General features: G+C 39.1%; 1 protein-coding gene across 2 annotated transcripts in view; it reads right to left on the bottom strand.

Moving 5' to 3' along the window:
* Nucleotides 1-2,748: 2,748 nt before the first annotated feature.
* Nucleotides 2,749-23,407, bottom strand: part of MINDY3 (MINDY lysine 48 deubiquitinase 3) — a 33,412-nt gene continuing 12,753 nt past the window's right edge. For both annotated transcript variants that reach the window (XM_083467564.1, XM_083467565.1), the window contains 11 exons: nt 21,381-21,432; nt 20,152-20,266; nt 18,661-18,734; nt 18,204-18,283; nt 15,194-15,264; nt 13,600-13,680; nt 7,483-7,555; nt 6,382-6,454; nt 5,459-5,546; nt 5,043-5,114; nt 2,749-3,965 (listed from right to left, as the gene is read on the bottom strand). In XM_083467564.1, the coding sequence (XP_083323690.1) occupies nt 3,816-3,965; nt 5,043-5,114; nt 5,459-5,546; nt 6,382-6,454; nt 7,483-7,555; nt 13,600-13,680; nt 15,194-15,264; nt 18,204-18,283; nt 18,661-18,734; nt 20,152-20,266; nt 21,381-21,432 (929 nt within the window). In that variant the 3' untranslated portion in view covers nt 2,749-3,815. The remainder of the gene's footprint in view (nt 3,966-5,042; nt 5,115-5,458; nt 5,547-6,381; nt 6,455-7,482; nt 7,556-13,599; nt 13,681-15,193; nt 15,265-18,203; nt 18,284-18,660; nt 18,735-20,151; nt 20,267-21,380; nt 21,433-23,407) is intronic.

Below are 23,407 nucleotides of genomic sequence, written 5' to 3'. Positions count from 1 at the left end.
TAAGTTTTAACCCCTGCCTGCAAGTCACGCTGCACAACTTCAACAAGCCCATTTTGCCAGGGACTTCGGGGGCAAGATAACTCATGAGTAGTCCCCTGCGCTTCCAGGAATTTCTCAAAATCCTCAGAAACAAATTCCCCGCCCCGGTCAGAAAACAGGTTCTTAATTGGTTTGTTAAAGTGCGTTTTTACCCAGTTGCAAAAAACCTTGTACTTCTCAAATGCTTGGGACTTCTCAGCTATTGCATAAGTCCAACAATATCTACTATACTGGTCTATCAGAGTAAGCCAGTACTTTGAACCTCCTAATGAGGGTGGGAGTGGCCCAACTAAATCACAATGTACACGCTCAAATGGCTCAGTTACTTTTCTATCTGAGCACCTGCCCTTGCGTGCAACCTTAATCTTATTCTTGCAACAGGATAGACATTGCATAAAGAATTTGCATGGTTTTAAGTTGAGGCCATTGACAATATTCTTTGTCTTAATTACATCAGCAAAATTCAGGTGTCCCAGAATTCTGTGCGCCATGTGGACACACCCAGAATGTGGTCTTACATTCCTCAACCCCTGGCTTGACTGTGCTGCTCTGCAATTTATATGTGATTGTGAGTAGGTGCGAAAATACAGTCTATATAAACCATCAGATTCCCGAGCATACAATAGACGTTTGTTCCCCTCGAAAAACTCACACATAGACTTTAAGAAACGCACAGTTATGCCTTGACGGGCAAAGCACCTTACTGACAATAAATTGTCCACTGACGGGCAGTAAATGCAGTTCGCTATTGTAATGTTTAAAGAGTCAAGTTTAACAGTACCCCTGCCAAGCGACTGCAGGACTTGTGAATTGGCTAAATGTACATTACCAATTTCCTCTTCGAAAGAAATAAACAAGCTTCGATTGTTGCAGACGTGCTGGGATGCACCTGAGTCGATAACAAAAGACTTCCACTTGGCATCTTTAATTCTTTTACGATCTTTAGTCCGAGCGTGAAAAGCTCGCGGCTCGTTTCTGTCTTTACGGTACGATGTCGGCTGCTGGGCTGACGACCGTGATTGACGAACAGAAACAGGCTTGGGAGTACTTTGCTTTCTTTTGGCTCTGCAGTCCCTTGCAAAATGTCCTTGCTTATTGCAGAACCAACAACGCTTTGCAGCTTTAAATGCAGTTGTATCACCACAGGTTTGCATATGGTGTTCCTCATTCTTTCTGGAAACAGGAGTGCTTATGACACAAGCCTCCCTTCTATCCAACTCGCCCATTAATCTTGCCGTTACCCCTTCCACAGTTAATTGTGCTGGTGGAACAGCAGATATCTGGCTAGCTATACCATCAAAGTCCTCATTAAGGGAACAAAGGATGATAAAAACATACTGAATATCAGGTATCTCCATGTCCCTTCGAATTAATTCACCGCGTATTGCCTCCAGACGTCTTAAGTGTGCTGCCAAATCACCACCAGGCTGCAACTTCGTCTGGTACAACTGCTTGAAAAACGTCAATGCAGACGCTGACTCTTTTCTAACATGCACTGCTGCAAGACTGTCCCACATTTCTTTGGCAGTTTTCTTATTTCTTATATAGACTACTTGCTGGTCGCTGACTGCCAAATTAATTATCGCCCTGGCTTTTGCATCTCCTTTCGACCAAGCATTAGTTACAGGGTCAGGAGGGTCATCAGTTACATAGGTCCATACTTCTCTAGAGGTCAAAAGCGCCTCCACCCGAAAAGACCATAAACTGTAGTTCTCATCTGTTAGCTGTGGGAAGACCAGAGCCTTCTCAGCTTCAGGAACCCGGTCAACCATTCTGGAACTCTTCCAGACCCACAAAAACTACGCTAACAGGAGAAGGAGTTTTCAAACCTTTCTCAGAGTCCAAAAATATGCAGTCATCCACTCAGCAGCTGGGCCCATAACCAAAGATGTTGGCTTTTTGCAGTATGGTAGCGCTGCAGAGAGCTTGCTGGGGAGACCATGCATTAAAAAGAAGGGACTCAAAAATAACTTAAAGAAGGTTTTAATAAGAAAAACAAAAACTCCATTAACACTAAATATATTAACAAACAAACATGACCCAACCACCAACCCATCCCCCAGGGTAATGGGAGAGCTAGGTGCTGCTCCTTATATACTCTACCCAGATGCTGACACACCTTAATCAAATACAACTCAGCAGCACCTGCTATGTTTCACAGCTGTAAAGCTGGGTCTCGTTATCTTGCTCTGGCCCTTGCTCTGGCCCCTTAAAGACATACACATGGAGTGGAACAGTGATGAACCTTTACATTTAAAGAAACCATTCAACAATTTTTGCTAGGGCAAAGTAGCCCATTTATTGAAAGGAAAAACAAGAAGATTGTTTACTCCCAAATTCATTAGAATATGCCTGAAGTGTGTGCGTTTTAAAATAAATATTCTGTGCAACATCAATAGCACTTGGGCCCAGGAATTTCTGTGAAGAGCTCCATGCACGTGACGCTGCCTCTACCACTGAAGTGAACAGAGAAGCCTTGAAACACAGGAACTTCAGGTGGAAGTGGGAGATGAGAACATCAATGGGCACGATGTATCACTCTGAAGGCCACACAACACCTTTCCTTAACATTCTGAAAAACAGGGTAGCCTTAAGTATGACTTAAGTATAATATACCATTACTCAATAGCCATAGAGTTACTCTATGACATTAAAACATAACAAATAAAAGTGACCAAATTTGATAGGCAAGGAGGCAAAAATCACTAGTTCACTATTTGGGTAGATTTTTATTAAGCCCTGCTAGAGAATAAATAATGGACTATACTACTTGAATAACAGATGTTTTCATGCATGTAACACATACAATAGTGCTGGTTTATGTTTTTTGTTAGGACATGTTGAGAAGAGGTATTTGGCAATAATAACATGAACAGCTTCAAAAATCGCAGCACAAATTCTCTCTGCTGTTAAGGCTTTTTTATATTTCCTTTATACAATATCAAATATTATTATTATTATTATTCTATTCTTCTTAAATCTTGCTTTGACTTTCAGTGTGCCAAATATGTAAATTCTGGGAACAATACAACTGCCAATAAATAGCATTAATCATTTATAATTAGCCATTTTAAAAACAAAAAATACCCCACATCATTTTTTTTTGCTGTTTGTGCAAAGCCATGTAGATGAGTCTTAAGATTTCTAGAAGAGAGCAGCAGAAATTTAACTCATCTAAACATATTCAGTGCAAATGCCAATCTAGTCCCAAAGTTGTGATACTGCAGTGTATGCCAAAACCCACCCAACAGCTGCCTTGAATAAGCCCTGAGAACTGGGTCAAAGCTACCATGCTCTTGCACAGCTCTCATCCATCCTTTTTAGTGGGGTACATGTATGGGAATTTCCTGATGGGTTGTGCCCTAAGGCAGAATGATCCAAATAAAACAGATGGCCAAACCAATGTGTAAACGGGTGAATACTATGATGATGTTTAAGACCAATTTCATCTAATATGCAGATACTGCACTACTAGACCATTTTCCAGGTTATTTTTGGGCTGAACAAGGAGGCTCTGGGTGAGAACTCACAATAACTGTACTACAATGGCCAAAGAGGAACTAGTTGGTATAATACAAATCAATCCAATTGTTAAAAAAATTAAATAGTCTAATCAACACTGAAAAGTGTTTATTTACAGTTTCTCGGTGACACCAGTGTATAGCCACGCAATCAAAAGTATAGTTTGCTTGGTTTTTTTTTAAATAAAGGCAGCTGCCTACCGAACCCTCATTCAAAACGTTGGATATTTATAAGTACATGGTCTTTTCTTAGCATCAATTTAACGAAGGGGATCGATCTGTGGTCCAGAGTAGTTCTATGTATGGCCATTTAGTCTGCAAACAGCGCTTGACTGGAGTATCATCAGTTTGTAGCATTGGGTCTTCAAAGCCCATAATCACTGCTGTGCCTTCGACGTACATGACCTGTGAAAATGCAATTATCTTATTTAATCTCCTGTTCCAAAGAAATACCATGTTATTTTAAAGACCAAAAACCAAGCCATTCTATTTTTAAAAGATCACTTCGAGAGCAAAGGTTCAAATCAATTTAAATCTTCTGCACCTTATTAACAAGATGAAATGAAACACTCATAGAACTCTTACGTTTTTGTGCCGTACTACACGTTCACTATTAACCAGAAGCATACATGAAGAAAGGATATAAGAGGGACTCTAGAACCAGCTTGGTCTTTTAGTTTATTAGTCTCTTATGGGGTGATGGAACATGGGGCCTTGAGGACAGGCTGTAGGGAAGGAGGAGACACCTAAACTCTTAGCCCTTCGTCTGACTGAGCTTGCTCTGCTGCCAACATGCAGAGGCAGCATGTGGAATTCTCCACCTCTATTAATTTTGGAACAAGCAGGTGGGGAGTCTTTTAAAAAAAACCAACACAGTTGTGCACATCTCAGGGATCCACCTAAATCTGCAGAAATCTCCCTGGGCCTGTTTTTTCACTCAGTGCGCCTACACAGGGAACACTACATAGTTTACAATATAAGATGGGATGGGAACCATATCTCTAGGCACCTAAACTGAAATGGGTGAGAAAACCCTACAGCGATGGACACAAAACAGATTATTCCATAAAATAAAAGCTAGTTCCATAATAATTTTTGTTTTAAATAAAGCAAAGCTGGAAAATTGTTTTAGTGATTAGTGCAACAACTGCCTGGTACCCTCCCCCAACTCTTTTCTTGACATTTTGAAGCACAGTTATTAAAAATTTCATAATTCTAAATTCGCTTCTTATTTGGCGGAGAGAACTGGTGACAAAACACTGACATTTCCAAATGCGTCCGTAATCATTCGCATTTCCGTAGTTTTCTATTTGTTCTTTTTTTCCCTAAGAACATGTGTCACCAGCCAAATGGTAAGTGGTGGTTTTATCACACTGTGGAATGCCCACTTAGAAATAGGCTGAACCCAACTTATTTCCATGGGATATCTGCTATAACAGGCAGCTGCCTAATTAGGTGTATGAGAAGTCACTGCTGCCATACCTTTTCATTGTAATTAGATTGCTTCAATCCATTGTAGTGGTATACAGTGAATGATTCTTGAACCTTGGACTCCTAAGAGAACACACAAGACAGTTACTTTCAAGTCATAGGTTAATATCATTGAAGGTATTTGTTCCCTTTCTCCACTTCGAATGAAACAAGAAACTATAGTTAATGGGAGAGTTCCTGGTTTCTTTGCTGACTAATGAAAGGAGGACTGAAGCAGCTGCATGAAGAGGCTGCATGCGTGGATATATAGATCATTCCTAGCTTGACTTATCAAGCCAAGATACGATCATCCGAATGCAGCCATAATGTATACATTATACATTAACTACAGAATGGTGAATGCATCACTGACCCACATTTGTTTAAAAATGCCCTAATGCAAGAATAGAAAGAAGGGATTACATTACCTGCTCAGGGAAAAATTCTTGAAGAAAGGGACCTAGTAATATGATTCCTAGTCCTTCTGGATCTAATTTCGTTTTCATGAGATTTACACTGAGATAAGATGAACAACACAAAAATATCAGTGTGGTGCATTCATATTCTTGCATGACTAAGCTCTATGGTTCTACAACACTTTTAAATGCCAAAAACAATCAGGCTGTTGTATTTAGAATCCTAATAGCAATTGCAAAAGAATGGCATCTGGTTGCCAAATAAAAGAGTTATTTTTAAACCAAAGTAATCTTATTTAAAATCAATGTAGCAACAACAATTGACACACTACGCCTTATTAGGTAAAGCTTTCAGGAAAAGTACACTGTCTTAATTCCTTGGATTTTGCAGCAGAAGAGAGTGAAGATAAGTCTTGAGCATTAACACACACATCGTCTTTCTAACTGTCCTGAGAAGACCCACCCTTGTTTTATCTATTTGACAGGCCACAATGAACAGAATTAAGCATGCAGAGATGGGGGATTTGTAGCCCTCTAGATGTTGCTAGACTACAGCTCCTATCATCACTAACAACTGACCATTATGGCTGAGGCCAGTAAGAGTCCAAAGCACAGAGGTTTCCCATCCCTACACTAAAATAGACTGAGGAAAGAAGGCGGCATTTACATTGCACATTTTACATTCATCTTTGATACAATATTACATTCCTGCTGAGAAGGAAATAACCAAGCATTTCTCCATTCATGTGAATGAAAATCTCTCTAAAACTAGTCTTGAATTTGTATGTAAGCACCTTGCTCCTTACAAGTACAGCTGATACATATTGAATTAGTTGTGTACGCTGTAGCAAAAAACAACAACCATTTAGGTGGAATTTCATCCTGGCAAAGATTTTTTAAACAGTGTTCTAAAACAGCTGCCAATTTGTGCTTACTATTCAGGATCTGATACAAGGTCCAAAGCCTTCATTACATCTTCTAGAAGACTGTCTGGTATAAAACCATTATCTGAAAAAATAAGGAAATGTCATTAGCATGAACTAGCAGGTGTCCAAGAATTAAAAATATTTCTATGGGCTGATTAATACTGCCTATTCTGAAATAGGAAGTAATGTGCATTTCTCTAAATATGGATATGAAAAAGCAGACTTTGAAAATGCAATTTCTTGGAAATAACTACTTCTCTAATGATTTTCAGGGCATTGTAACTTGCAGTTTTGCAGTTGCAATTTTAACGAAGCATAGCAATGCATTTACTTTTTGAATGAGAGAACTGCATTCCTACAAGAGGGCATATCAAACAATGCAAAGTTTCATTTAATGAGCCAAGGCCAAACACCATAAGAAATGAGAAAGCGTGAATATAACTATCTATTTGATACTAAATTCGTGCAATTTATATTCTCTGTGGAGTAAAAGGCATAACTGATAGTATCTGAATGCTTTTGAAAACATATTGTGAACTTATCAGAGAGTGCTTTTTTCTATCATCATGTCACAATGCATACTCTTCTATTGGTCACTAAGAGCAAGACTTTCTCTATTTTATGCCTACTTTAAATCATCCGATAGTCCTAATTTGGCACCTTAACATTTAAGAGTGAACTCATTTGCATTTGGTTACAAGCAAGCATAGGGGACGCAGGTGGCACTGTGGGTTAAACCACAGAGCCTAGGACTTGCCGATCAGAAGGTTGGCTGTTTGAATCCCTGCGACGGGGTGAGCCCCCGTTGTTCGGTCCTAGCTCCTGCCAACCTAGCAGTTCAAAAGCACAAAGTGCAAGTAGATAAATAGGTACTGCTCTAGTGGGAAGGTAAACGGCGTTTCAGGGCACTGCTCTGGTTCACCAGAAGCAGCTTAGTCATGCTGGCCACATGACCCGGAAGCTGTCTGCGGACGAAGCTGTCTGCGGACCAATAAAGCGAGATGAGCGCCGCAACCGCAGAGTCGGTCACGACTGGACCTAATGGTCAGGGGTCCCTTTACCTTTACCTTTTACAAGTAAGCATACATAGGATCATACTACATATCTTACCTTCAGGGTCATACGTTTGAAAGACTCGTCTCGCTTGTTCTGAGGGAGCTTCAGGAGCAACAAGAGCTAAATCCTTAGGAGAGAATTCCACAAGATTAAATACATCACTGGAAAAATGATGAAAAGCAATAAACACAAACAATGAAATGCAGAATGTCATCTTAATAAATGAAACATCTAGGAAAGTGAGGCATATGTTTGTTTGTTTTATTACTAATAGAAATTGGTAATTAATAATCAACCCTAGTGAACAGCAGGACCAAGCCACAGTAGTAGTAAAAGATGTTCCAGTAAGTGAAAGGCCAAAATGGTTCAGTTCAGACACAACAGCAAACAATAGTTAAGAAAGCTCTATTACAGTTTTAAATCATGTCCAAGTTGATAAACCATTGTTTACAATATAGTGACAAACAAAAATCACAAATTGTAATTTGAAATAACTTTGCAGAAACATTGTTTGGCACAGTATCAATTGACCAACCATAATTGTGGCTGTTTCTCTACCATCAGGGCTGACTGCTTGTACAGACTAGTGTGCTGAGCGGACAAGCAGTTCTAAAGCATGGCTTGCCATCTAGATCAGGGATCAGCAAACTTTCAGCAGGGGGCCGGTCCACTGTCCCTCAGACCTTGTGGGGGGCCGGACTCTATATATATAATTAACGAATTCCTATGCCCCACAAATAACTCAGAGATGAATTTTAAATAAAAGCACACATTCTACTCATATAGAAACACCAGGCAGGCCCCACAAATAACCCAGAGATGCATTTTAAATAAAAGGACACATTCTACATGTAAAAACATGCTGATTCCTGGACCGTCCCCGGGCCAGATTTAGAAGGCGATTGGGCAGCATCCAGCCCCGGGGCCTTAGTTTGCCTACCCATGATCTAGATGGTTATTAGTGCAAACTATGGTGTGACACTGAGCTACTGTATGCTTTCAGCACCAGAAACAGTGCATAATGGGACTTACTGGATTATACAAAACAACAAAGAAAGCAATGATTACATATCTCACAAAGCAGTGCACACACCCACACATACACAGTGCTGCTATTTCAATTTTAGGTCTAGGGGCACTCAAATTAGAGTGCTTTGGATTTTTTTTCAATCAAACAGTTCTCATGAGTTGAATGGTTAGCTGCTCCTTTTCTCCCAATTCCTTCCCCTTCCCCCTCCTTTTCTCTATTCCCAGTGCCAAATTTCAGTGGTTATTATAAGCATTACAGTGGGCAAAGGGGGAAAGCATAATTCTTTCTTCCCAATCCTAAACTGATAATTGGGATAGAGAAAGAAGCAGCAAAGGTCTGGGGATGGTAGCTACCCCAAGAAAACACCGGGGCAGGTCTAGGGAAGAAGTAGACCTGACAGTGATCCTTGCTCTGTCAAAAGCAACAGCCGCAGTGATTTATGAGGTAAGCGGGGAGCTCAACAAAAAGGCTCTACCACACTTCCTTGTCTTATTATGGAGGCTCTTGCTGCAGATACAAGTGGAGCAGGCTGCTTCTGCAATCCTGTCTTATGCTATGCTTAGTCTGCACCAAACATGCTCCACACCCCAATCAAAAAGTACAGCTTTAATTTTTGCAACATTTGTATTTTGTAAAAAGCAAGCAATTCACTCACTTTGGGCAGCAACACTTATTTAAAAAACAAAATATCCCAAAAATGAACTTCATCTGCCAAGCATTTACAACTTCTGCCAAACACAAGCACCCAGACCTTGCAAAACTGTTGTCTAACAACATCCCAACCCCCAAATCTTCCGTAGAAGGAAATCCTATCATTAGTTTACCAAGTATTGTTCAAGTACACCACGTCCTAAAGGCAAAGAGGTTCATGTTTTACCCTTTGGACTTTGTAATATTCCTGCCCAAAACCATTTTGCTGTATTTTTAAATGCTATTCTGATAACACAAATTTATTTTAGAATCTCATGTTTACCCTTGGAGGCAAACACACACCGTTAGTACATTGTAAAAAAATCTCAGCCGCTTTTGTTCTCAAAAATCAAAAACAGCACATACAATCTCTGTAATAACTGCAGAGCTGATAAACATCATTAAAAAAATACATCACTTTTTTTTTAACTTTCTAAATACCATGGCTCTAAAAACAGTACATAGCTGTGGACAGACGCTGTCATTAAACTAGCTAAAAGACAAGACATATTAAGCTTAAATACCCTAAGAAGGAACAATATGGGCATAGACTAACTAGCACAGAGGTTTTCAACCTTTTGGGGTTCACCTCTCCCTTGACCAACTACATTCTTTCTGTGGCCCACTGTGGGGCTCAGCAGCCCAGTTATGCTACCCCTTGCCTGCAGAGCAGCCTCTCACACTTTTTCAAATAGCCTCCTCTCCTTGGGAGTCCTCCAGGCAGCAGCTGCTGCCCGCCCCAAAGAGAGGTGCATTCGCCTTATAGCCAGTGCTGCTGCAACAAATGGCTGTGCAAGCCTTTGGGAGGCAGAGACATGAGAGGGCATCAGAGGAAAGAGGGACAGAGGCCAGTGTTGCCTGCAGCACCCCTGACCATCATTCAAGGCTCCCCAGGGTGCCACAGCACACTGGTTGTAAACCACCGGACGAGCAGACTGCTTAAAATTCTTAAGATCCAGAACCATTTAGGACCAATGTCTGTCAGCTGCTCACTCTACCCTCACCACAGAGTCTTCCACCTACATCCTAAATCTGAATTAGGCAGGGATGGCAGAACAATTGTGACAGCAACATAGAATCATAGAATTGCAGAGCTGGAAGAAACCACGAGGATCATCTAGTCCAACCCCTTTTGCCCAATGTGGGGCTCATACCCACAACCCTGAAATTAAGAGTCTCATGCTCTACCGACAGAGCTGTACAGAGGTACAAGATACTGCACAAGTTGTAAGACTTTCCAACTCCAGCAGAGCTAATGTCATACCAGAGTCATTGTGAGGCTGAAAAATTACACTTAAATTACAGCTTGCCTTCCAATAAAACTTAAGGTATGAAGATCACATCCACTGATTTTGCTTTAAGCAGGTGCTACTCCCAACAGGAGGGCTCCTAAACCATTGACGCAGTTTTAAAGAAGCAAATATTTTCACAAATTATAGCACGTTTTCATTTTGTAAGAATTACTATTTCTTGTTTACTTGATTTTCTGGAGGACACAGCAACACAGCATTAATTTTATTATCAATTTGCTAAGTTATTTTTCTTTTTATTATTTATGGGCTTAGCTCATGGTCATAAGATATCGGTGTTAGTGGTTTGCTAGATTGTCCTTGATTCAGCAAAGGTGAGACGTGTGTGGGTCATATTCTTAATTGGGACTTATGCATGAAAAAGGATGCTGGAAACATTCTGGGCAATATCCAAGTTGCTCAATCCTATAGTAGACCATGGAAATTAATATTACTTAAGGCCATTGATTTCATTGGATTGGGCTCTGTTTACACCAAGTTCCAGAACAAAATCAAGATATTTTTATCTGAAAGCTTCCAAAATTCATGACTTCCTCCTCCCAAACTAGCACTGATCTAATCTAGGGTGCAATATCTAGTGTTAAAAAACAAGAGAAAGATTCAGCAATTCTGGATGTATTGGTGTGTCTTGGCAGGAAGATTTAAAGAGTCTTTAGAATGTTCTTACACATCCTTCTTGTCTGGAACTGCTGTCTTAAGTAAAAATCAAAAGCATTCATACGTGTATATGCAAAGATCTTCATCTCCACACAAAGGAGACAATTAAGAGAATGCAAAACAAGCTTATCACAGCTTCAAAGAGGAGTATGAAATGGATTTGCAAGGGTATTAATTGCACTTGTAAAGAATGAAACTGAATGCTGTATCCAAGGTTATATGCAGTGTAGGTGGGCAGGCAGCAGCTGTCACATGCATTACTGTTTGTGCAATAATCAAACAGCTAACAGAAGACAAACAGATTTTAGTAAAGCTTTGTCATCCATGTAATTGTATCAGTGCCAACATTACTATTAGACGTATGTTAAGGTATTTAAACCTCAGCTGGAAAGCACGCAGCAGGCAACACAAATCCAAATTAAAGTCCAAAGACTAATGCTTCATTCACACTCAGGAGTACGGTGGGATCTGAACAGCTTTGTCAAGTATTTGCTACCAGTTGCTGCATCTTGTGCTGCATTAGAGGCTATAGTGGACCAAGTTAATTTTTGAGATGGGTGGCAGAGCTACAGTGTGCACATGAAAAGAACACATAGGTCTTTGGATCCTAACTATATATACAGTAATGAATCTACAGAGACCAGAGAAGGACACAACCGCCTCCATTTTCAAGTGGTAGAGTCTCAAAAAAAGAGAGTCTATCACAAGCCTTTTCTCTTTCTATAGATTGACCCTTATTTAAATAAGCTAAAAAATACAGGTTAGTCATAGATATGAAGTGGTATTTGGTAATTAGTTAATAATATACAATGCATTGCAATTTAATTCAAGAACTATGGGATATATGCCTAAACACCACAAACAAAACCCGTTTTAGAACTGTGGTTTTGTTTTGTTTTTTGCTTTTTTAAAAAATATGTTGCTCTTCAGTTAAAATGCTTCCAGGCACTGAATTATGTTAAAATAGAATGTGCCAATTTATGTTTTTTTTTCCTCTGGGAGTGCCTTATGTATCTTCTATGAAGTTGCATTTCTTACAAAAAAGAATTGGATTCTGCATAACTGATTTCAGCACCCTTTTTTTTTTTTGCTAACTAACCTTGTCAGCATAGACTTTAAATATGGTAGTCCAAAAGGTCACTGTTCATGGCTGAATGTAGACCATTAAAAGGTAATTGTATATACCTCTAGGTGGTAGAACAAATTATTTCCTTTGGGGGAGGGGTCTATCAGCTTTTCTTCAAGATTTTAGCAGCAAAGTGTAAAATCACAGAAAAATGTTTTTTTATGTTATGTAGGTATAAAACACTAAAGTGCTGAAATACAAATATTCAAAAAGTGAGAAATCATGTTTTACAACTAAAGATATACTAATCTTTCTTCATATTACAGTCTCTTTAAAATTACAGGGTCAAGCAATGTAATCATTAACATCAAACACTGAAGTTAACCATTAGAATGTTTCTCTGCTGCCTTTGTGTTACCTCCAATTTTAACATGATATTACAGATTACTGCAACAAAGTACTATGAGCCAATAACAATGCACTTAGATCTTATTTAGTGTTGTCTGAAAACAACATGCCCATTATCAGCTTTGACTAAAAAATGTGCAACATCTCCAGTGCTAAAAAAATAATTAAAGTTTCTCTGGTCCTCTTGCAAGTTTGGGAGCACTCTGGGACAAGCGCAAACACTTAGACAGGCATAGGCAAACTCCGGCCCTCCAGATGTTTGGGACTACAATTCCCATCATTCCTGAACACTGGTCTTGTTAGCTAGGGATGATGGGAATTGTAATCCCAAACATCTGGAGGGTCGGAGTTTGCCTATGTCTGTTCTTAGTATTAATAAATATTCCAACTATTATCTTGAATTCCCTAGCTTCCACCTCCCCAAATACCCCTGTTCTTGGATGCTTTCCTACAGTCATTTTTGCAAAAAACCACGCAGATCCTGCAGTTTCACACTTATCCAGAGGTTAGCTGTAACACAGAATTCATGCTCATCTAAGTCCAGAAAACAGGAGGAAAATGTCATCCTTTCCATTCACCAAAGATCAGTGGAATGTAGCTGCAGCACACCCCATCCCTTGTTTTGATGAAGTTTCAGGATCAGTCAGAGAAAAATGTATTACTTCCACACTTGGTAAGACATAGATTGCAATGCTCAATACATAGCTTTGCACAAATAGCCATGTATGGTAATAGTTTTAGCCAAGCAGAAGGGTCTTTGGGACTTGATTTCTAACTACTCAGAAAAACTCAAGAAGATCCCAAAGATGAGTTGTTTTCAATCATACTGACTGAGTAGTTTGCTTAAGACATTCTCAGAAATCCAGTATGTTTTCCTGTAACATGTATGCCAATAAATTAGTTTAAACCTTCAGTGCTGTGTAAGAAGAGTATACTGTTTGAACTGTAGACTTAAAATAAGATGTATTTGACCTAGGGTGATGAAAAGAAACAAAAGAAAGGAATCCTACCTTGGCAAAAAAGACTGTGAGATGAGTTTCACTGCCAAGTATCCAAATAGGGAACTTTGGGGACTTCAAATAGGAGCCAACCTAAAATGAAAAGAAAAAATATGTAGCAAATTCATAACCTAACACCATACAACATTTTGTCCTCAAATATTGCAGTGTACGCTGGGCTAATAGTACTCTGCAACAGAATATCTCTGCACCCCGAGAAAATAAAAAACAGACATAGTTTGGCTAATTAAACCATCTATGGCCTTTTAAAATGTGTATTTTTATTGTTTGTTACTGTTGAATGTCTTTTTGTATTTTAAACTGCCCTGTGATCCTCCAACGAGGGGTGGTATAGGAATTTAATAAATAATAATAATGCTGCTTATTTTGTATTCCAAAATCCAGGTCAGATTTCCCCATATGTATGAAGGAGCTTGGTATGAAAGGACTAAAGGAGGAGACAGGTACAAAAATTTGTGAAAGCTAGCTATGTACAGTATTCATCACTGTGACCCCTGATTCCAAGATACTGTGTTTGGATCCTGCTTTACCAGACAAAACTGCATGTTGCATTCTAATAGCCATCATCATGAACACCACCATATTTATTAATAATAACAACCAACATGAAACTTCTTTTTAAAAAAAGTAAAATCAGAATTGGCCACTGTGAGAACAGGATGCTGGATTAGATGGGCCATTGAGTGGATTCAGAAGACTACTCTTACGTTCTTAATTATCAGGATGAATTCTGTATTATAATGAATGCTGTACTTGCATGGTAACCACAAATACAGGTGCAAAAACTAAATTTAGGGTTCCAAAGATTTATTGGGGTTTTTTATGCACAAAATAAGAAAGTTTCAGAGCTGAACAAGTGCATGAGTGATCCTCAGAGGGACAAATCAGTGTAGATGCTTCAGTAAAATATCAAATATATTGAGTGTAATTCCTGCACCTGCAGGATTCCTATAGCTGTTTTCCCATCTTCCCCTGCTTACAAGGGCCCATTAAGAGTGAATGGTATGTTCAGAGCAAATTATTAATGGTTTGAAACAAAATTTATACTGAGGCAAGAGGGAAAGCTGGTGCACATGGATTTATTAACTACATAAATAACTTTTCATAGGCAAGGGGAGGTGAGAAAACAGGCATTCATTGATCCTATGATAATTCTTAGGTGGACTAGGTTGTGCCTTTTAGATTCTTGTGACAGGAGAGGGAAGCGAAAGACAGACATAACTTGTAACTCTGAATAAGCTACGTTTCTTCATTGCTTACTCATTAGCAAGACATATGACTTTGCTGTTGCTAAAAAATGGTGATTCTAAAAAAGTGTTTAAACTTGAGATTTGAAAAATTCAGATGACATATGCTTCATCTGTGATTTCTCTTCCACAGTTAAAGGATGAAGTTGAAATACCAAGTTTTCAAAGGAATTTCTTTCTGGAGCTAACACCATACTTTTACATAAGGAGCGATATCCAGTTAAGTCATACTGAGACAGAAATACCTACAGAAATAAATTGACTTCAATTATTTCAATGGGTCTACTCTTAAGTCTGAATAACACAGAATATCACCCAATGACTTTGAACTATCTTACCTTACAGTATCTTAGAGATTCCATAAGTGTCAAAAAACCAACAGTTGCTTGTTTATGTATTCCAAGTAGTTCTGAAGAGAAATAGAACTCTGTATTAGATTGCAAAATTTGAGTCATGCTACAGTTTCCTTCTTAAAACATGCCATGACACTTTGGCCTACAATCAATCATGTAACAGAGGACATAAAAGCTAGGCAGAGAAATAAGGGTGCAATCCTATTCCTAAAATCTTCTGACTGAATAGACCTTGGAAGTGACAAAACTACTGCCTGACTCATGGAGAGCAAATCGTGTTGATGGAATGAGATATCTACCCCCAGAATGATGGTGGAAGGCTAGAGACAGAGGCCAAAGTATGGTGGTGGAGGGGGGCATTCTTGGCCCAAGCCCTATTACAAATTTTCAAGAGTAACTTATCATGGAAATCAAGTCATAACAACAGAACAAAAAACCGATAAACACATACAACAGAAGAATTATTTCTCTCTTTTGTTTACAAGAAACTTTTTGTTGATGCCAAATATATGATGAACTCTTAAAAGCAAACAGTGCTAAGAACTAGAACATCCTTCTCAATGGGCTTTTTCTTTCCATTGCCAACTTGTCCTCTGTGCAGAAAATTTTGAAGAAAATTGGCTTGTAAAAAGGCCACTCTATGAAAAACTGAAAACACAGTTGGTGTACTACAAATTTATCTGAACTCAAGAGCATGCTGTTAACATATCAGCAAAATCTGCCCCAAGCCTGCCTGCTTAACTTGAGGCAAACTCCTCTTCTCCCCCAGCCCGTTTTGCATTCTGTAAGGGAGAGTTGCGTGGCGATTCCCGCCCCCTCCCATGGATGGAATAAATAAAGACACCGGACACCAGAACTTAGGTTAATGGGAGAAAATGGTCACAACTTCATTGATTACAAGTAAGAGTGGTATTGGCTTTTAGGCATTGGCCCAAAAGACTATCTGGCTTTATAAAACATCTCAAGAAAGGTGCACATATCTTGCCTGGACAAGTGGTTCCCCAAACCTCCCCCCTCCCACTATGAACCACTTGAAAATCAGTACTTTTGTTTATTATTATTATTATTATTATTATTATTATTATTATTATTACTTTAAATGATTAATTAATCAAAATTGAGTGGGCTACTTTTTATGAAATAACAAATAAAATATAACCACCAAACTGAGTTATTCTAGTTCTTAATCTGTCAAAGAAATTAGTAAGGGATACCTCAGAGAAATTTGTGTGTGGTTAAGATATAAGAATATTCTTTGAACAGGCAATAGGGAATGCAAATTGCCTATAGCTCTGGGGAAATTACTCATTATCTCAAAATGGGGGGGGGGGGAGGAAAATAAGAATGATAGAAAAGAAGAGGAAGTACCAACATTTAGTGTGTTGGCAGAAGAAACTGAGATGTTTTTGAGTAAAGGACTGAATGATGTTGAGGTATGAATGTGAACTCTAAAGTTATTTTCTTAGAAAATAAAAAGGAGAGTAAACATGCATCTGGAATGCTCACAGGGATATAATTTTAGAGAAGGGCCAAACAGGAGCAGAAAAACAAGTTGGCAAGGAAAGGGTTAAGAATCACCCAAGAGTACTTTTTGTTTGTTTCTTTGTTTAAAAGAGTGGCCTTTGGGGCTTCATTGCATACATTTGTGGGTAACATACAATTTGATTTTTAGCCACTTTTGCCCAAGGAATGCATTAGTACCCAATCAGGTAAGTACTACAGACCCTGTTTTTCAAAAGCCAAGCCATTAAAAAGGATCTCTCTATGGTAGTTTTTGTTATGTGAATGATGCCATGAAACTCTGGGTGGGTTGCACAGACCTCCTGGGGTCTGCAGACCACCAGTTGGGAACCACTGCATTACTGTATTGTATCTAGGCTGTATCTGAACATTACAGAAAAAAGTCAGGATTATCAGCAACTCTATACCGATTTTCTTCATTGTTAATCTTGAAATTCTGGAAAGACGAAACAAACTACAGCGCTACATTTTCAAGTTTCCTCATCCTTTTTCAGTGATTCATTTATAACCAAATGGCTATATATGGCAATATACTAGGGACAAGCACTCTGTAGGCAAACAGATCAGATTGGGTAGGGTGGGGGGAGTGACATGGGGATTAAATTAGTGAACATTTTACATGTAATTATTTTTCATTCTACTAAGAGCATAGTTCTAGATTCAAGGAAGAATTCTATCAAGTTTCTTATAAGCACATTGTCAAAGAGCTTGATTACATGAAACCACTACCAGCCTTCCTATTTCAAGATATATTAAAGGGGAGACAAAGGCACTGCATAGCTATCTCACAGTAAATACCTTGTGCAATGTCTCTCATAGCAACTAGATGACTTTGGAGAGGTTTACCCACATTCTAAACTCTTCACTTATTTTTCTTCCTTAGGACCTACTGCCATCTTGTGGTAAACTAAAGAGTACAAGTTTCCTTGTACTGTACAGATGCTTCAGGTTACAGACGCCACTAACCCAGAAATAGTACCTCGGATTAAGAACTTTGCTTCAAGATGAGAACAGACATTGCGCGGCAGCGGCGGGGCGGCGGCAGGAGGCCCCATTAGCTAAAGTGGTACCTCAGGTTAAGAACGGTTTCAGTTTAAGAACAGACCTCCAGAACGCATTAAGTTCTTAATCCGAGGTACCACTGTATACAATACTGGTAATTAGCAAACATGGGCTAATTCGAACTCCTGACACCCCAGACTCCTTGAAGAAATTTATTAAAGCCCAGCACTCAAATCTCACAGAACTCAGTGGGGAGGCAGTTTACCAAAAACGAATGACTAGAATTTTGCAGTCAAGTAGCATTTTGAAGTGGAGTAATATGTCAATATTCATAAATAGACAAAAAGAAACACAAGCATTTGTATAAAGCCATAGCTTTAGTTTGTAAGAACTATATACAATTCAAATGAAAAACATTTAGTATATCTCTTGATGCTGCATCACAGCAAAGTCATATCAAGTACAAACTTACTCATTCCTGAGCATTCCCTGTCTCCATCCCAGACGTTAGATACTGCATGCCCCGTCAACAGGAGGTTAATTAAGCTTTGGCTTAATATGAAGAAAACAAGCTTTTAGATTTGCAATTTGCATTAACATTTTTCTAAACAAATTAATTTTGATGGCACTACAACTTTTTTTATTGAAAAGCACATAGGGAGATAAAGCAAGCTACAACATGCACTTAACTTTTTTCAGAAGATCTAGGTTCAATTTCAGTTCATCTGGTATAAAAATCATACCTCTTACACAACGGTGCTAACAATATGAGATGCTTCCAGATGAAATGATAAAAAACCAGTCCCACATATTCACCATCAATTCCTTTGTAATTAATAATGGCTGAAACTGTGTTTCTAAAGTGTGATTTTTTTCAGAAAACAGGCAGTACTTTCCTTAAGGAAAGTATAGGACTAACCAGAGCTTACCTTCCATGACCATACACTGGATCTATTAATGGCTCAGTTGAATCTTCAATTTCATTTTTTATGTTTTCAATGCCCTAGAAAACAGGAACGCTTTCTGGTATATTTACTGGCATAGTGGCCACATCTTCCTGCTAAGAAATATTTTTTTCTTTTAACAAATAACCAACCCTTAACATTTTGTCAACAAACCTAAATATTAGTATCAGGAAAAACTGATACATATGGTTAGTTTGCCCTTCATTTTGACTAACTTGTTCCAACAAGATAAATGAATTGTCATTCAGGCTGTCACTGAACAAGCAAAGGATTAAACTGGGCATAGGACAAAGGGGCACATGCTAGTCTTGGCCCAGTGCTCCTAAGAGAAGCCAGCTGCAGTTTAGATCTTCGTAAAATGAGCCCAAAAGTCTGAATGAGTTAAAAAAAACCACACACCATATTTTTCCGGGTATAAGACCGCCCCCATGTATAAGACGACCCCTGTTTTTTTTAACCCAAAATTAAGAAATTAAGTTGTTTAGCTTTTTGGGGGGATGGGGAAAGTCACTTCTGCCAATCGCTCACCCGCCTGCCCGCCACTGCCAATCGCTTGCCACAGCCACTGCCGACTGCACACCTCGCCGCAGCCGCCAATTGTCTGCCCGCTCGCTGCTACCAACAGCCCACCCGCCCACTTGTTGCAGCTGCCAATCACCTGCCCGCCTCACCACGGCTGCCAATCGCTTGCCCAATACCACAGCCACAACCAATCGCCAGCAGACCTTGCCGCAGCCACCAATCACCCGCCCAATCGCCGCTGCCAATCTCCTGCTTGCTGCTGCCATTAATCACAGGTCTCCCCTTTGCATTCACTATGCCTTTTTTTTTTTAAGTGAGACACTGCTGTCATAGACATTGTGAGCTTGGGGGGTGGGGAGAGAGGGGTAGTGATTCTTCATTATTTTGCTTAGTGTATGTGCAAAGTTTTTGTGTCAGCGTTGCGACGATAGGTTCTTTATTTTTCTGTTTGTTTTTGTTCACATGTTCTTGATTTAATTGCTTAGAAGCAGCTCCCACAACTCAAAAACCTGATAAGCCAGGGTTCCTACTTGCAGGGAGGTTTCACAGTACATTCAGTCAAACAAGCTTAAAAATGCCCTTCAAACCTATGCACTGATCAAAACAAAGATCTAAAAAGCAGCTGGCTTGGGGACACCCCCTCACCCCATCCATGATTAACAAGTGCCTATACAAAGCTCAAGGTTCTCCCACAGTGTAAAATTAACGGTTTACAGTATTAAAACATCTAATTGTAGATTATGAAACCAAAATGGGAAGATCAGGCCAAACAACAGGAAGTTAATAAATATGCCTGCCTCATGCAGGCACACACATGGTACTGAAAGTGATGGGATGGAGGAAACAAGCACCTTTAATCCCCTTCCTTCCTTTCCCTTTTTTTTTTTTTTGGTTAGTTTAAGAAAACAAACATTTTTAAAAATAGAAACAAACCTTTGTCAGTATCACAGAATACAGAAAAAGCAACACTCCAAATTTGTTTGTCCAGACTGAATACTGATTCCAAACTGCTTCTTTGAAATCAGGAAAGCTTGTGAATGACTGCTTGCTGAAGATTAAAAAGAAAAGTCCATTAGACATGGAACTGGGCTTTGACAGAGTTCAATTTTGTATTTGTTAGCTGACTAGCAACAAAATGCAAGATAACGTAAGGTGCAACTGAATGCTTAAGGCATGCAATAGTATCTGTGACCAATACATTTGCAACACAATTAGCAGCAACTGTCTTAATGGAGAAAAAAATAATGGTTATAGCATGTACACAGTACAAGTAGTGTCAATATGGCAGCACGCGTCACAATTTTAGAAGCCTGGTTTTGATTTTTCACCTGAAAAGTTCTCATACGACAGTGAAAATTGGCAGATGTTAGATTTAGGTCATCACAACTTTAATGACTACTTAAAATTTTGTTCTTGTTGGTAAAGACACAATGGGCAGATAGTAGCATTTGCCCTTATAAATTTTCTCAAATAGCAAATGCCTAATTAAGCTAATAGCCCCATATTGAACTCAGTTCAGAAAGCTGTAAGTACAGAAAGACTGCATGCCTAATGCTGTGCTTACACAATGTTCCCTTCCATCACAAACCCCACACATTCAATTGGAAATGTAAGTTCAGGAGTTGAATTGTGCCAAGAGAATTCACTTAGATACCTCTCACAGCACAGGCACATTGACATGTCCTCAAAGTGTGAATCACTGATTTGTGGGGATATGGGTCTGTCCATCTTTCATTCCCAACTTAGCTTTTGAGCATCTGGGAAGTGTAACTTGAGTTCACGTTAAGATAGATACTGCTGAATTGTGGTGATTGAGTAAGAAACTGGATTGCTTAAAACCATGCAGTTTTTTCTAAATACATGTGGCTCACAGGACAATTTTGTATTCAGGCCACTTGAAATGTTCAACCATGACTCTTCTAAGCTAATGCTGAAATTTTAAAATAAACGCCTGAATTAAAGCAGCAACAAAAGCAAGTTAAAATTACAGATTTGGATAGTCACAGTTGTTTTGATTTTAAAGCAATAGCTTTCTTGAGCCTAATTATCTTTTAAACCTTGATGTTCAACTGCATTAAGTATGAGGCTTACACCTGAAAGAAGTTTTGTTTACTGGGGAACTACAAGATAGTGTATTTTAAGTGTTCCAACATGTTACTTACTGAATTAATGAATGAAATCGCTCAAAGCCAAGCTCTTCGACAGCCAAGGCAGCTATACACAAGAGACACTTTTCAGCACTACACATGGCAAAAAGTGACACAAGAAACACACAGCAAGCTAGAATACTTCCAAGTCTTTCATAATTTAACCCCAACCCCCACCCTCTTTTGGACCAATTTCCACTTGTATAGTTACATGGCGCAAGCCAATTTAATGTAACCCAGTTAGGTCTCCACAATACAGGTACAAACAATTTAGCAATATTGAGTCTAGACTAGCAAACCATTAGTTCAATAGCCTTGAAAACTTTCAAGTTGTGCATAAATAATGACAACCACAGCAGGGAGGTCACCAAGTGCAAGCAAAATGAACACACAATTCTGCTATTTGAGTAAATTTTCCACAAGAGCAAGCAAGTAGTTATACAGATAACTTCAGAGCAGAACCGGTGTTAAGACAGCTGTATTTTCATTCCATTTCTTCAACACATTTTGCTTCGGAACAACTAATTAGAAATATATATTTTAAGCAATGCTCTTTTTAAAGATAACTATCCTCTATTATTCTACTCAAGTATGTGTTAAGTGACCCAAAAGTAGGAAAAAATACAGCATTTAGTGCCTTCCTAGGTTCAGACTTTATACCACCTTTCCCTGTAATTAAATTGGAAGTGGGGTTTTCCTTTACCCAACTGATGCCTTCCCAGTTAACTAATGTGTTACCAAGTATTAGTGAAATGGGCTCAGCATAACATCATACCTGCATGGGAACCACATATATGTTGCTTTGAGTGATGTGAGACAGAATATAACATATAGTGGAACCTCAGGTTGCAGACGTAATCCATGACAGAGGCACGTCCACAACCCGCAGCTTTTGATTCCTGAAGTGCCGCATCTGCGCAGGTGCGATTTGGCGCTTCTGCACATGCGCGAAGCATGATTTAGCGCTTTTGCGCAAACTGTTCCGGTACTTCTGGGTTTCCCGCAGTCCGCAATCAGAAAACACGTAACCTGAAGCGGCCATAACATGAGGTATGACTGCAATATAAAACTCAACATCTAGGAAAACTAGTGCAGAAACTAATGTTATCTGTATCACTGTTAATATGGGGTCCTAAGGAAAAGGTGATAGCGGCAGCTTCTGCAATTCTTATTACATGACAAGAATGGCAAGCCCTCAAAATCAGACTAGCAGGATTCATCTTCTATGGAAGATACCTTTGAATTGTACTAATTAACAATAGTGTCACTTTGGGAAGTGAAGAACACTGAAATTGTTACATACAGCTTTAGTAACAAATGCCTATTCTGGGACATTCACCAGGTACGAACAGCAGGCCTTACTGCAGTGGTTCCCAAACTTTCCCTTCCTCATGGAACACTTGAACATTGCAGAGAATCTTGGCAGACCATTTAATCATTTTTCTGCCTGCTGTAGCAATTTATAATGTGCTGTGCTTAATGCTCTGGTTTTAATTGTACTTTTACAGACATGCTGTGGACCACTTGAATGAAGCTCAGGGACCACCAGTGGTCTGCAGATCACTGTTTGGGAACCCCTGCCTCAGTGAAAAGTGTTCTAAAATTAATTACTGCACCAATTAATTATTGCACCAATCACATCCAATAAAACCAATTAAATTATGAGCACAACCTGAGGGACTTATGATATAAAGGTATTTCTGAACCTGTGAATTAGCACTATTACAGTCAATGAATGGCAAACAAATCATAGTTGTGCACAACATAAAGCAGATGAAACAAGTAGACTTTGCATTGGCAATCTGTGGACCAGTTACTGTTGCCAATTTCACTGACCCTGCTGAACTGAATGGAATGGTAAGAACAGTATGTCAAGTGATGGACTATGATTAGAGGAACACAAGTGCTGTTGAGAGTAAAAGTCCTGTATAAAACAGGAAGGTTTGAATTAAGTTGCCTGATTCACTATTTAAGGAAGTATAAAATGGGAAGCTTTAATATAAAGTATCTGTACAAAAAAATTGATTTACTAAAGTTCCAAG

Source organism: Podarcis liolepis (genome assembly GCF_965112155.1).
Source record: "Podarcis liolepis genome assembly, chromosome: 12".
Taxonomy (NCBI): Eukaryota; Metazoa; Chordata; class Lepidosauria; order Squamata; family Lacertidae; genus Podarcis; species Podarcis liolepis.
The sequence above is the reverse complement of the archived record's forward strand: the minus strand, read 5'-3'. Positions and strand labels throughout refer to the sequence as shown.